The sequence below is a fragment of the Schistocerca cancellata genome, chromosome 2 (genome assembly GCF_023864275.1).
Source record: "Schistocerca cancellata isolate TAMUIC-IGC-003103 chromosome 2, iqSchCanc2.1, whole genome shotgun sequence".
Lineage (NCBI taxonomy): Eukaryota > Metazoa > Arthropoda > Insecta > Orthoptera > Acrididae > Schistocerca > Schistocerca cancellata.
The window spans coordinates 1,090,470,022-1,090,486,449 of record NC_064627.1 but is presented as its reverse complement, the minus strand read 5'-3'; the positions used below and the strand labels follow the sequence as shown (position 1 = coordinate 1,090,486,449).

Sequence of the window (16,428 nt, the reverse complement as noted above, 5' to 3'; positions counted from 1 at the left end):
AAGGCATGTCATCGACAGTTCCTGTCTCTTTGTATCTCCTCCATGTGCAAACAATTTCGCTTTGGTTCACTTCGAGACGCCTGGACACTTTGTGATGAAGCAAGCTGGGATAATTTTTACTTCTCCCTTGTTTCGCCATCTGTCTCCTTAAAATTCATTTTTTCACTTTTAACTAATTACCATTAACATATGTGAATAGAATCTGCATTATTGTAAAAGATAAAGGTTGGTCCTCAGTTTTAAAGAAAATAACACCAGATCCTACTTTATGCTTAGTTTATGCGTGTAATTGGTTCTATAATTTAGTTCGACTATGCCTAGTAAGCGTATTTTGCTATAGGGTGAAATCAGTAATTGTTTCGTAACTTAAATTCTACTGTTGATGTATAAACAAATATAAGTTCTGTACTAATTATAAACATTTGGAAGACGAAGTACTAGTAATCTTAAAGTATCTATTTGGCTATATTTGAAAATGTGTTAGCAAAGCCAGCCCTTAATTAATTCCACAGTAATTAACAGTTTTGTCAAAAGTATTGTTTGCCTAACTATATTTGTTAATTTCGTGATTTAAGCAAAGAATTTGGCCTAACTCTTATAGTAGAAGACATTGTTACAAAGATGGAATTTTTCAAAGTATTCAGTTAATTTAATGAGTTATGTTTTAATTGTAATTTTTGTAAATAAACATCGAACAATGTCTAGTCTGAGCACCTATTATTGTGATGATACATAAGGGCCTGAATTTTGGTCACGAGTCAGTCTGTCTATGGTCAAGTTTCAGACGAGGAACATGTTTTGGTTAGAACGACGACAATGCATCAACTTAACAGTGAAATAAGTGTTACACCAATAGGTTGTGCGTCAAAGCAATGACAGTGACTGTTCAATTTATTTGAAAGACTGTGAACTGTGTGGTTAGTCTTTTACTGCTCATAGATGTTCAACAGGAAACTATTGTAGCTGCTAACTATTAATGAAGCTTATGGGAAGTTAGAACAATAGTGCATTGGCCATATACATTTATAGCTGTGTCTTATTGGGGAGTTGTGAAAAGTGAAAGTAAAAGACTGTGAAACGCAACTGTGCATATGTTGGCTACATCATTTACAGTAGTTGCACATCCAGTCCCTATTTTTTCAGCCAGTACCGCGACACCAAATACAACACATGAAATAAACAAAGTAGGCGAACTGCTACAACTTTCCTTGTTGAGAGCCCTTCCTGGCACAAACGCGATCAAACCACAGTATTGACCATCTAGGCACAGTTGGACTACAGACAATATGAGCTGTGTACCTCCTTCCTAGTGGAATGACTGGAACTGATCGGCTGTCGGACCCCCTCTGTCTAACAGGCGCTGCTCATGCATGGTTGTTTACATCTTTGGGCAGGGTTAGTGACATCTCTGAACAGTCAAAGGGACTGTGTCCGTGATACAATATCCAGAGTCAACATCTATCTTCAGGAGTTCTGGGAACGGGGGTGATGCAAAATTTTTTTTGATGTGTGTACATTATGTCTCCTGGAGCAAATTCTGTTTCACATATATTGCACATATACTCTATCACAAACTGAATTGCCAGCAATAATTCAGTTCAAAATTGACAGTATCTGTAATTAGCACTCTTTAATTAACACATATTAAGCCTTCATACAGTACAGAAACAGCAAATTAAGCAGTCATAAAAGACCTTGACAATTTACTCTGTGATACGAAGTTAGCAAAAAGAGTAAGTTACTTTTGTATAGAATGTTGACTCTATAAATATACGCATTTACCATAATTGTAGGAAGTATTGCATTACACTGCAATCATTTGGCCAACAAACAACTTGAAATGTGCATCTGAAATGGGAATGACGTAACATATTGAAGAGTTTCAAGTAATTAATTGTAGTGCATACCATCTGTGGAACAAGCAACAGCCTAATTTAAAATTATAAGTTGCACACATTGCTGGGAGTGATCTGATATTTCACTAATAAGAATGTTTGGCAGCCAAGATCCCATGTTGTAATATTTTTATTTTCATTTAATTTCCTCAATTACCTATTTTGTCAGAGGGTAGCTGTTATCTTTGGATGTTCTGGAAATAATACTACTGTGCATAACCAGCGTACACTCCACTAATAAAACAAAATGTGCCACATTGGCTTCTCAGGAACATAAAACAGAGTAAATAAAAAGTCCGTAGCACTAACAGTGTGCCCTGGAATGGAGCCAAGTTCATCAACGGAGCAGTTATAGTGATGGCACATCAGGCAATACTCCACTTCAGTGCACACTGCTGGTGCTATGGATTTTTATTTACGCAGCTGCATATATTTGACAAGCCAATGTGACGACTTTGCTTTATTAGGGGTGTGTGCATTACTTATTTTTTGTGCAATTTATGTGCAGTAGAATTATTCCAGAAAATTCGAAGACGACAACTAGATTCTGCTGAAACCAGTCAGTGAGGAAAAAACAAATAAAGATATTACAACACATGATCTTGGCTGCCAAATATTCTATTTAATTTTAAATCTGTCAGAAAATTATTACATAGTAATTGTCATCAAGGCTAATCCTTCACACAATTGTACCCAATTTCTAGGTCAAAAAATGCAAATATCTGAAAATATCTACATCTAAAATGGCTCTGTGTTAAATGAAGTGTAGATATCCCAGTTAGCTCTTAATTTTTTTCAATAATTTGAAATATGTCACAGCCATCCACCTCCTGCTAAATATCCTTAGAGTTTCCATCTGAACGTTACAGTAGCCGAATACAAAAGCTTGTAAAAAGGGCATATTTTAAATCTCATGTTCTGTTCTTGAAACAACTATGTTTACTGAATTTCTGGTTTACTTTCTTCCCCTTCATTTCTGTCATTTCACCTTTTCTCAAGTATAGTTCTTCCCCTTTTGGTGGCTTGGCTAACTTTCAAGCCTTAATCAAAATAATTAACAGCAATGTTTACCTTATTGCCAAGTTCATTAACATGATCACTATCTTGTAGAGATTCAGCTCTCAGTAGTCTCTGGATTGTCGATTGAGCATAAATGCAGGTGGTATAAAATTCATATGTACTTTCCAATTTATTAAGACAGCTCAAGCATATCTGCCTTGGCATTTCATCTTGCTCCTCTACCTACAAAAAAGAAAAATGTGACATATTTATGTTAAATATTACTTACAGCTACATTAGTGTAACATGTCCAAACATTTTACATCTGCACTAGCACAGTGCAAAAAAGAAGAAGAAAGCTGTGATGAGGACTGTGATACTGCAAGTTGGGGGAAGTAGTAGGAAAAGAAAGGGGGAGACCATGGGAGAAGTGGAAGAAATGGCAAAGCATTTGGCAAGTAAATAAGTAAAGCAGTCTCATCTATATCACATACGAATAGTGCATAGTGGAGGGAAAATATTTCTCTTTGCTGACAATACAAATATTCTAATCAATTCTGTCTAAAATGTGAATATTTTATTGAAAATTTACTACTGGTTCTCTGCAAATGGGCTATCACTCAATTCAGATAAACAAAATTCTTGCAGTTATGTCATGTACTGCACAGGCCTGACTACATCATTAGAAACACTGAATGACAGTAAATCAATAAATGAAACAAAATATTCTACATTTTTAAGTGTTGATATTGATAAGAACAATAACCAGATGTCACATGTTATCTTCTTAAATGTCTAAGTTTGGCAACTTTCGCATTACAGATAATATTAGAATTTCATGATGAATAAGTCAAAAAGTTGATTTACTTTTCCTATTTTCATTCAGTAATGTCTCATGGCAACATATTCTTGGGCACTGCCTAATGAGTTTTATTGTTAACAATCACAGCTGGAAAACAACATTAACATTTGTGAATATAATACTAGAAGGAGAAAGCATTCAACTCTATCCATCACTCAGCCTGAGTGTGGCACAGAGAGGAGAGAGGTATTCAGCCACAAAAAATCTTTAATTGCCTACCCATTGATGTAAAGAATTTAACAGTAAATGAAACTAACTTCATATAAAAACCAGATAGTAACTACTTGGCAACTCATTCTACTTCTTAGTTGAATTTTAGCATGTGTAGTAGTACGATGTATGTATCTGTGTGGTTTGTGTTTCAGAGGAAGAGAAAAACATTGAAAATGGTTAATTATAGATCATTGTATGCATAAAAAGAATTCTTAAGAAATCATGTAAATAAAAAAGGATGAGTCTTTATGCATTCAGTGCGAAAAAGTATTTTGGTTCAACCTGGAAATGTTACTGCTGCGAAAGAGGAATAAATAAATAAATAAATAAATAAATAAGTAAATAAACAAATCATTACAAGACCAAAGTCTAGTGAAAAAAAACTGTGGCAAGTTTAAATACACTGACATTCATATGTAAACACTGTGATGACTTTAGTCTCATTTTAACTAAAAAAAAAAAAAAAAAAAACAGTGAAATCGATGAACTTTAAAGGACTGTAGCCTTACTGGAGATACAGCTGCAAAACCTTGGTTGTAAAACTCAACAAACAGAGAATCGGATCAACCTCAAAGAAATATCGGCTACCAGTGATGTCAATGAGGCAAAGACCACCGTGGAGAAAGCACAAAACTTGGAAATATAAAAGTAAGTGCATCAAATAGCTATAATGACAAACATGATTCTACAAACAATGTCACTCAGAAACATAAGAGTCCAGATAATAATTACAAAGAGCCGTACACTGTAAATTTTTCACCCATAACATTGTACACAAAGAAATGTGGTTACAAAATCAGTCAAATAGCCTCAAGTGTGCAAAGGGAACGAAAAGTCTTAATTTTTTGCTGATAATCACAGATGTCAGATAGCAGAAATGGTGGCAGATACACAAATTATGCAAGTGTCAAGGCAGGACTAGGCATTGAAGAAGTGACAAAAACAGTGCTGTTTTCACCTCTAACACCATCAACAAGGAATTTTTGATTCCAGTCACCCATACGTCTCCATAATCCATTTGCGGATGATGTACTAGTAGAAGAAATGTTGATATGTCTAGATTTACATGCTCGGCAAACTGATGATTGTGGTATCACTGTCTTCGACCTGCGTCATCAAGATGGTGGGCAACCCTATTTCAATCTTACAAAATTCAGTGAGCATTACATCACTCATTAGATGCGCAAAAAGACACAAATGAAAGGAAAAATATTTAACTGCAGAGATAACATTACACTTGCGGGACAGTTAAGGAAATTAAGGGGTTTTGGACAAAGCAAGCTTAATATACGACGGTCTTAATAATGAAGACATTAAAACAAATACTAATGCAAAAATCAGGCAGACAAAATCCTCAGCCATCAACAACACCACAATAAAATAAAAAAATTAAAACGTGTATCAGAAATTCTACTTGGACTAAATGGCTCAAACGAAGTCCATAATAATAAAATCCCAAACACGTAGCTCCAAAACCAGGTACTGAAAATTTCACTTGACCTTTATAGTTCAAACAAAACCCATATACCACAAAACTACATAACTTGACAAATCCGGTATCTGACAGTGTCATAGGTGTGACGTGGAAAGGTGGGCGGCTGCCATGCTCACTTTCTCACTTACTGTATTGTTTCTCTTAATACAAAATAAGTCCTGGGACATTGCAAAAGTCAAATGTTGCTAAAGGCACTCATGACCCGACCTACAACTCTAATCTAACACTTCACATGGCCTGTATAGCTGAAACGAAGTTCACAGTACCACAAAACCAAAACTCACCAACATATCTAGTATCGAAAACCGAACCTCACTAACATAGTTAAAACAAATTTCATTATATTAACCATGAAAATCACATTTATAATGAAACAAAATCTGTACAAAAACATAATCGTCAGAAAAAATATATAGAAAAATTATAGCCACGGCCAGCTACAGATAGAACATAGTATCTCGTCCTGCTGACAATGCTACGTACAAGACACACAGAATGCCACTTACACTGATCCCCATTCACAGATATAAGAATGGTGGCCAATCTCATACCTTCTCCACAAAATGTAGCATTTCACGTACTTGGCAATAAAGCCAAAGAACTGTAGGAACTTAATTGTGGTCAACTTGTCACCCCCCACTGCAACACACAGAGACCTACTAGTCAACTTACACACACCGGACTCATACAGGTAAAGTTGGTGGTGACTTTAATTTACCCTCAATATGTTGGCGAAAATATGTGTTTAAAACCAGAGGTAAGCACAAAACATCATCCGAAATTGGGCTAAAAGGATTCTCTGAAAATTATTTCAAGCAGTTAGTTCACGAGGCCAAGCGTATAATAAATGGTTGTGAAAACACACTTGACCTCTTAGTAACAAATATTCCTTAGCTAATAACGAGCATAAAAACGGTTACAGGATTAATGAACGCAGGGTTGTCATATAGAGGTTGAATTTGTAACCCCCCAATCCTCCAAAAATAAACGAAAAATATACCTGTTCAAAAAAAGGTGGTAATTTCCAAGAATGTTTGCCTATCGAAGCTGCGGGCTGCAAACGACAGATACCAAATGATAATAAAATAAGGGAAATCAGAGTTTGCAAGGAAAGATATGTGTGTTTGTTTCCTCCATGCACTGTTCAAGAGTGGAATAATAGAGAATTAGCAAGGCAGGAGGGAATGCAGAGACACTGAAGGGGAGCACAGGAGGGGGGGGGGGGGGCGTAGGAGGGGAAAGCCGCTCAGGAGAAGGGAGGGGGAGGACAGGGAGCCTTGAGGAGGAGGCAGGAGGAATGTGGGGCTAGAGTTGGTAGGGAGGGTAGACGTTAGGGCTAAGCTCATCATCCAGGAGGGGCAGATGCTGGTAGTTGCGTTGGGAAAGGAGGCGTAGGGTGTGGAGATGGAGAAAGGGTGGGATACAATGGTAAAGGCGCGGCAATGGGCTGGGGGTGGAGAGGAAGGGAGACACCAAGGGGTGAGGGGGATCGAGGCGGCGGACAATATACAGGGTGCGGATGGGTTCAGGAAAAGAAGAAGGTGGGGAATGTGACTGAACTGTTCTTTTATATCATGAAATACACTTAAGCGCCAAAAAAACTGGTACAGGTATGCGTATTCAAATACAGATATATGATATGAATATAATAGAGGGAAACATTCCACGTGGGAAAAATATATCTAAAAACAAAGATGATGTGACTTACCAAACGAAAGTGCTGGCAGGTCGATAGACACACAAACATACACACAAAATTCAAGCTTTTGCAACAAACGGTTGCTTCATCAGGAAAGAGAGAAGGAGAGGGAAAGACGAAAGGATGTGGGTTCCAAGGGAGAGGGTAAGGAGTCATTCCAATCCCGGGAGCGGAAAGACTTACCTTAGGGGGAAAAAAGGACAGGTATACACTCACACACACACACACACACACACACACACACACACACACACACACATATCCATCCGCACATACACAGACACAAGCAGACATTTGAAATGTGTATGTGCGGATGGATATGTGTGTGTGTGCAAGTTTATACTGTCCTTTTTTCCCCCTAAGGTAAGTCTTTCCACTCCCGGGATTGGAATGACTCCTTACCCTCTCCCTTAAAACCCACATCCTTTCGTCTTTCCCTCTCCTTCCCTCTTTCCTGATGAAGCAACCGTTTGTTGCGAAAGCTTGAATTTTGTGTGTATGTTTGTGTTTGTGTGTCTATCGACCTGCCAGCACTTTCGTTTGGTAAGTCACACTATCTTTGTTTTTACAAATACAGATATATGTAAACAGGCGGAATACGGCATTACGGTCGGCAACACCAACTTAAGAATAACAAGTGGCTGGTGCAGTTGTTGAATCGCTTACTGCTGCTACATTGGCAGGGTATCAAAATTGAAGTGAGTTTGAACATGGTGTTACACTCGGCGCACGAGCGATGGGACACAGCATCTCTGGGGTAGCAATGAAGTGGGGACGACCATTTTACGAGTGTACAGTGAATATCAGGAATCAGGTCAAACATCAAATCGCCGACGTCGCTGCAGTCAGGAAAAGATCCCAACAACAGGCCCAATGAAGACTGAAGGGAATCATTCAATGTAACAGAAGTGCAACCCTTCCGCAAATTGCTATAGATTTCAAAGCTGTGCTATCAACAAGTGTCACCGTGCAAACCATTCAACGAAACATCACTGATATGGGCTTTCGCAGCCGAAGGCCCACTCGTGTACCCTTGATGACTGCACGACACAAAGCTTTATGCGTCGCCTGGACCAGACAATACCGACATTGGATGGTTGATGATTGGAAACGGGTTGCCTGGTCGGATGAGTCTCGTTTCAAATTGTATCGAGCGGATGTGTGTGTACGGGTATGGAGACAAATTCATGAATCCATGGACCCTGAATGTCAGCAGGAGACTGTTCACACTGGTGGAGGCTCTGTAATAATGTGGGGCGTGTGCGGTTGGAGTGATATGGGACCCTTGATATGACTCTGACAGGTGATACATATGTAAGCATCCTGTCTGATCACCTGCATCCATTCATGTCCATTTGCATTCTGACAGACTTGGGCAATTCCAGCATGAAAATGTGACATCCCACACATCCAGAATTGCTACAGGCTCGCTCCAGGAACACTCTTCTTAATTTAAACACTTCTGCTGGCCACCAAACTCCCCAGACATGAACATTATTGAGCATACCTGGGATGCCTTGCAATGTGCTGTTCAGAAGAGATCTTCACCCCCTCATACTCTTACGGATTTATGGCCAGCCTTGCAGGATTCATGGTGTTAGTTTCCTCCAGCACTACTTCAGACGTTAGTTGAGACGATGCCACATCATGTTGCGGCACTTCTGCATGCTCGTGGGGGTCCTACACAATATTAGGCAGGTGTACCAGTTTCTTTGGCTCTTCAGTGCAAGAGGGGAAATGATAGGCAGCAATGGTGTAGCTAAACAATATGACAAATGTCATATCTAACCAAAAGAATGCAACAAGTTGTACCTGGTCAGGCAGCCAATGTAATCAGCTGAGATTCTTCTGACTGGGGAGAAATAACGTGTGGTTCTCCTAGGCTCAATCTTAGGCCTGCTATAGTTCTGTCTTAAACACAATATAAGGAATTAGTTCTTTCTGTGGATGAAACTTGTACTGTAATCAATGTATACCCAAATACAGCAGCAGAAGTAGTGGTAAACAATGTTTTTAAAAGTACCATTGATGGGTGTTCTGCATATGTCTCACTTTCGTTTTAAAAAAGACACAAAATATTCAGTTCTGCATATCTGGAAGTACTACACCAATGATAAATGTAACACACAGAGAGGAAATAATAAGTAGGATGGAAACATCAAAATTCTTAAGTGTCCATATTGATGAGAATTTAAACTGGAAAAAGGTCATCTTGGAACTCCTAAAGCAACTTAGGTTGGATGGTTTGTGGGATTAAAGGTACCAGACTGCTATGGTCATCGGTCCCTTCTTCCAAATACTAAAAACACCCACAGAGAATAAAAATGAGTAACAGAATAGATCACAGACGACACAGAAGAAGAGAAACTTAGACAAAGACCAGACAAGACGAACTAAAATCACTCAGAGTGTGACGGTGGTTGGCCGACCATAGAAACAAAAAAGGAAAAGCCAACCACCGAGAAATGCATTAAAAACTCAAGATTAAAATCGTAGGCCAATGGCCAGAATCAACACAAAAGAACATAACAAACACTCAGAGTAAACGATAAAAACCCCTTGCCCGAATAAAACGTAAAACTAAGCCAGCCATAGCAGGGTCATCAGATAAAAGGGCAGGGACCGTATCAGGCAGCGCAAATGTCTGCCTGACCACAGCTAAAAGGGGGCAGGCCAACAAAATGTGGGCCAATGTCAAAGCCGCCCCGCAGCAACATAGAGGAGGGTCCTCCCGGCGCAGTAAATAACTGTGTGTCAGCCGGGAGTGGCCAATGCGGAGCCGGCAAAGGACTACTGAGTCCCTGCGAGTGGCTCGCAGGGATCACCACTACACAGCTGTCGTCTCCTTGACAGCACGGAGTTTATTACGCGTAGCCAGTTCGCGCCATTCATCGTCCCTTAGCGCAAAAACTTTGCGGCGTAAGACTGCCCGCAAATCAGTCTCTGGGAGGCCAACATCCAGAGATGGTTTACTCGTGGCCTCTTTCGCCAGACGGTCAACATGTTCATTGCCCGGGATACTGACATGACCGGGGGTCCACACAAGGACCACAGAGCAGCCGCAACGGGCAAGAGTATGCAGGGACTCATGGACAGCCATCACCAGACGAGAACGAGGGAAACACTGGTCGAGAGCTCATAAACCGCTCAGGGAATCGCTACAGATAACGAAGGACTCACCTGAGCAGGAGCGTATATACTCTAGGGCACGAAAGATGGCAACCAGCTCAGCAGTGTAAACGCTGCAGCTATCCTGCAAGGAACGTTGTTCGGAGTGGTCCCCTAGAGTTAGCGCATACCCAACACGAGCAGCATCCATCGAACCGTCAGTGTAAACAATGCCAGAGCCCTGATACGTGACCAGGATGGAATAAAATCGGCGGCGGAAGGCCTCTGGAGGGACTGAGTCCTTCGGGTCCTGTGCCAAGTCGAGCCGAAGGCAAGGGCGAGGAACACACCATGGGGGTGTACACAAAGTGGCCCGGAAAGGAGGTGGAACAGTGAAAACTCTAAGCCCGGAGAGAAGCTCTTTGACGCGGACTGCGATTGTACAACCTGACCGGGGCCGACGTTCTGGCAGATGGACGACCGATTGCGGGAACAGGAGACGATAGTTTGGATGCCCAGGCAAGCTAAAAACATGGGCAGCATAAGCGGCCAGCAAATGTTGGCGCCGTAACCGCAGGGGAGGGACACCTGCCTCCACTAGTATGCTGTCCACAGGGCTGGTGCGGAAGGCACCAGTGGCAAGTCGTATCCCACTGTGTAGTATTGGGTCCAGCACCCGCAACGCAGATGGGGAAGCAGAGCCATAAGCCAGGCTCCCATAATCCAGACGGGACTGGATTAATGCTCGGTAGAGCCGTAACAGGGTAGACCTGTTGGCGCCCCAGCTGGTGTGGCTCAAGCATCTCAGAGCATTTAGATGCCGCCAACACGCCTGTTTAAGCTGCCGAATATGAGGCAGCCAAGTCAACCGGGCATCAAAAAGTACACCCAAAAACCTGTGGGTCTCCACCACAGCAAGAAGTTCGCCGCCAAGATAAAGCCGCGGCGCAGGATAGACCGTTCGGCGCCGGCAGAAATGCATAACGCGGATCTTGGCAGCCGAAAACTGAAAACCACGCGCTACAGCCCAAGACTGCGCCTTGCGGATAGCGCCCTGTAGCTGACATTCAGCAGCTGCAATGCTAATAGAGCTATAGTAAAGGCAGAAGTTGTCAGCATACAGGGAAGCGGAGACAGTATTTCCGACCGCTGCAGCGAGACCGTTTATTGCAATTAAAAACAGGCAGACACTGAGGACAGAGCCCTGTGGTACCCCGTTCTCCTGGATGCGGGAGGAACTATGGGAGGCTGTGACTTACACGCGGAAGGTACGATACCACAGAAAATTGCGGATAAAGATCGGCAGAGGGCCCCGAAGGCCCCACCCATGAAGCATAGAAAGGATGTGATGACGCCATGTTGTATCATACGCCTTCCGCATGTCGAAAAAGACAGCGACCAGGTGCTGACGGCGGGCAAAGGCACTGCGGATGGCTGACTCCAGGCTCACCAGATTGTCGGCGGCGGAGCGACCTTTACGAAACCCACCCTGAGATGGAGCCAGAAGGCCCCGAGACTCCAGTAACCAATTCGAGCGCCGGCTCACCATCCGTTCGAGAAGCTTGCAAAGAACGTTGGTGAGGCTAATGGGGCGGTAGTTGTCCACCTCATAAAGGGCTCTTGCCCAGTTTCAAAATGGGGATGACAATGCTTTCCCGCCATTGCGACGGAAACTCACCCTCGACCCAGAGACGGCTGTAAAGGCCGAGGAGGCATCGCTTGCAGGCCACTGAAAGGTGTTTCAGCATCTGACAGTGAATGCGATCTGGCCCAGGGGCGGTATCAGGGCAAGCGGCAGGGGCGCTGTGAAATTCCCACTCACTGAATGGAGCATTGTAGGATTCAGAATGGTGGGTGCAAAAAGAAAGGCTCCGACGTTCCATCCGCTCTTTAATGGAGCGGAAGGCCAGTGGGTAATTGGAAGAAGCGGAACTAAGAGCAAAATGCTCTGCCAAGCTGTTGGCAATTTCGTCGGAGGCCGTACAAACTGCTCCATTCAGTGAGAGCGCAGGGACACTGACAGGGGTCCGATAGCCATAGAGGCGTCGGATCTTGGCCCAGACCTGTGATGGAGAGACATGGAGGCCAATGGTGGACACATACCACCCCCAGCACTCCTGCTTGCTTTGGTGGATAACACGCCGGGCCCGCGCACGCAGCCATTTGAAGGTGATAAGGTGTTCAATGCAGGGATGTTGCTTGTGACGCTGGAGTGCCCGCCGGTGATCTTTAATCGCTTCAGCGATCTCAGGCGACCACCAAGGCACAGTCCGCCGCCGAGGGGACCCAGAAGAACGGGGAATGGCAGATTCGGCGGCAGTAACGATGCCGGTGGTGACCGATTGAACCACCGCATCAATGTCATCACTAGAGAGAGGCTCAATGACAGCAGTGGAGGAAAACAAGTCCCAGTCAGCCTTATTCATGGCCCACCTGCAAGGCCGCCCAAAATACTCACGCTGTGACAGTAACAGAAAGATCGGAAAGTGGTCACTACCACACAGGTCGTCGTGCACACTCCAGGCAACAGACGGTAAGAGGCTAGGGCTGCAAATCGAAAGGTCGATGGCGGAGTACGTGCCATGCGCCACGCTGAAGTGTGTGAAGGAACCATCATTTAAAAGCGAAAGATCGAGCTGTGCCAATAAATGCTCAATGGTGGCGCCTCGACCTGTCGCCACCGACCCACCCCACAGAGGGTTATGGGCATTGAAGTCGCCCAGTAACAGGAAAGGGGGCGGCAATTGGGCTATCAGCGCAGCCAGGACATGCTGCGCAACATCATCATCCGGTGGAAGGTAAAAACTGCAGTCGGTAACAGCCTGTGACGTCCACACCCGAACAACGACAGCCTCTAAATGTGTTTGTAGAGGGACAGACTCGCTGTGAAGAGAGTTAAGGACATACATGCAGACGCCACCAGACACCCTTTCATAAGCTGCCCGGTTCTTATAATAACCCTGATAGCCACGGAGTGCGGGGGTTCGCATTGCTGGAAACCAAGTTTCCTGAATAGCAATGCAGAAGAAAGGGTGAAGGCTGATAAGTTGTCAGAGCTCAGCTAGATGGTGGAAAAAACCGCTGTAGTTCCACTGGAGTATGAAATTGTCCATGGCTGAAAAGGCGTGAAGGGACTAGGAAGGCAATTTACGCCACTTGTTCACTCGCTGCCACCGAGTCAGAACCCGCACGAGTGACATCCATGGCATCTGAGGGACCGGCGAGATCCAGGTCTTCAGCAGACGCCAGAATCTCGACCTCGTCCTCAGACGCAGAGCTTGTAGGAAGCGGTGGGACAGGTGCCACCGCAATGTCGTTGGTCTTGGGGACTTTCTTCTTTTTCGGCTTCTCCCTCTGTGCCTTCGGTGGTTCAGGCTTCATGGGCTTCACTGGGTCAGTCTCAGGGACGGACGACGACCGTGAGGCCCTACGACCAGGGACTGGTGGTTGTTTCAGCCACTTTGCGGGTGTCCGCATTTCCACTGGTCGGAACTTGCGAAGGGAGGTCCCCAAGGGACCCCTTCCTGGTGAGAGAAGCCGAAGAAGTCTTACGCTTCTCCGGCTGGGAAGGGGGAACTGATGTCCCCGATGGTTTGGGGGGTGTTGCTCCTGAAGTAGATGGAGCAGGAGCAACAGGGAGTGAAGTGCCCCCCACAACCAGGGGGGCCGGTGAATTCTGACAGAGCTGAGGTCGAACTGTAGGTGACGACACGGTAGAGGTCCGAACCGGTGTTGCAGCCACGGCATAGGTGGATGTCATTGGCACAGGATGTAACCGCTCATATTTCCACCTAGCCTCGGGGTAGGTCAGGCAGTCCAGGGTCTTATATTCTATTATCTTCCTTTCTTTCTGGAATATCCTACAGTCCGGCGAGCAAGGGGAATGGTGTTCTCCACAGTTAACACAGATAGGAGGCGGGAGACATGGAGTATTGGGATGCGAAGGACGTCCACAATCTCTACACGTGATGCTGGAAGTACAGCGAGATGACATGTGTCCGAACTTCCAGCATTTAAAACACCGCATCGGAGGAGGGATATATGGTTTCACATCACATCGGTAAACCATCACCTTGACCTTTTCGGGTAAGACATCACCCTCGAAGGCCAAGATGAAGGCACCGGTGGCCACCTGATTATCCCTCGAACCCCGATGGACGCGCCGGACGAAGTGAACACCTCGTCGTTCTAGGTTGGCGCATAGCTCATTGTCGGACTGTAGAAGAAGATCCCTGTGGAAGATAATACCCTGGACCATGTTTAAACTTTTATGGGGAGTGATGTTAACGGAAACATCCCCCAACTTGTCGCAAGTGAGCAACCTCCGTGACTGGGCAGAGGATGCTGCTTTGATGAGAACTGACCCAGAGCGCATTTTGGACAAGCCCTCCACCTCCCCGAACTTGTCCTCTAAATGCTCCACAAAAAACTGAGGCTTGGTTGGCATAAAAGATTCACCATCAACCCACGTACAGACAAGGTACTGGGGTGAATAATCTCCACTGCTGTCTTTAGCCATGCGTTGCTCCCAAGGAGTGGCCAGGGAGGGAAATGATCTCAGATCGTATTTCTTCCCGTTGAGGTTAGATCTCGATCGCTTAGAGACTGCTGGTGTAGGCCCACCAGCGAGAGATGATGTACCATGCTTCATTGCGGGTCATCCGCCCTGATGCCACCCACTCCGACCAGGGGCTCTCCCCACGGGCGCCACCCAGCCGCAGCAAAGACCACCTGGCAGGATGGCCTTTGCTGGAAGTCCCGATGCCCCAGAGGGATAGGCATCTACTCCTCGGCATACGTGGGGAGGTAGCAGCTCAGGCATCAGCAGTGCGATCCCTGTGTAGTCAGGGGGCTACCACCAAGAGGGTACATGACAACCCCACCACAACGGACTGGTTACCGTGCTGGATGTTGGGTCTCGAAATATCCATGTACATCACGAGGGCAAAGATGGAAGTGCACAATGGAGCGAATGTATGCTACCCGGAACACACTGCAGCCAATGTGGCCGGAAGCTCAATGGAAGTCCAACTCTGTGACAATATCGGGTGTGCCAGATCTTAGGGCAAGTTGGATATATAATACACCACGTAAGGCATCCTTCCCCAAATGGTACGCACTAACAGAAAATTTTGAAAGATGGTGGTCGAACCCCTTAGGGGACCAACACATTAAGGCCGAAACGTTTGAGACTCCTTTTAGTCGCCTCTTACGACAGGCAGGAATACCGCAGGCCTATTCTTACCCCCGAACCCGCAGGGGGCTAAAGCAACTTAGTTCAGCCATATTGGCACTTGAATCATTGCATCCTGGGACAGAAAAATCATTATGATTACATATTCTACATATTTTCATTCAATAAAGTCATATGAAATAAACATTCTGGGTACCTGATCTCCAAGGAAAAGTCTTCTTTATTCAAAAATGCACTGTACAAATAATATGTGGGGCTTACCCATGACCATGTTGTAGACATTCATGAAATTTGTTGTAAATAGTCCACTGCAGTTCCAAAGGAACAATGCTGTTCATAATTACATTTCCAGAAGAAAAAACAACATTCATTACTCCACACTAAGGTTGTCTTCAGCACAAAAAAGGGTAGACAGTGCTGGGACCACAATTTTTTTTCATTTACCCACTGACATAAAAACTGAAAAAAAAAACTGAAAAAGTTTCTCCTGGGCAACTCCTCATATTCCACAGTAGCATTTCTGTTACTGTAATAGGTAAAAGGTGATAGGTAGGAATTAATAACTCACATCTGTATAACATCATCATAATCTTGGACAGCTTTCAGCCTCTGGCCGGGTCTGTATGGAACATAGGCCTCTCCATTGTCTTCTGTCTTGCCACCATCTCTCTGTCTTCACCTTGGTCCAGTCTTCTCCTTTCTTCTGGACTCATTCCTCCACTCCTTTCAGCCATCTGTCTCTCAGTCTTCCTATTGGTCTCTTTCCTTCCAGTTTCATCTCGTGTATCCTCCCGGGTATCCTCTTCTCCTCCATTCTTTTAACATGTCCATATCATCTCAGCGTTGATTTCTCTATCTCCTCCTACAGTGGTTCCACCTTCATTAACTCTCTGATCCTCTCATTTCTTAACCTGTCTATCTTTGTCACTCCAATACTGTCTCTCAAGAATTTCATCTCACTAG

At 44.3% G+C, this 16,428-nt stretch overlaps 1 protein-coding gene across 3 annotated transcripts in view; it reads right to left on the bottom strand.

The window, feature by feature from the left end:
- Positions 1 to 16,428, bottom strand: part of LOC126163104 (mucin-6-like) — a 92,336-nt gene that overhangs the window by 55,972 nt on the left and 19,936 nt on the right. For all 3 annotated transcript variants that reach the window (XM_049920024.1, XM_049920025.1, XM_049920026.1), the window contains one exon: positions 2,967 to 3,137. In XM_049920024.1, coding sequence (XP_049775981.1) covers positions 2,967 to 3,137 — 171 coding nt within the window. The remainder of the gene's footprint in view (positions 1 to 2,966; positions 3,138 to 16,428) is intronic.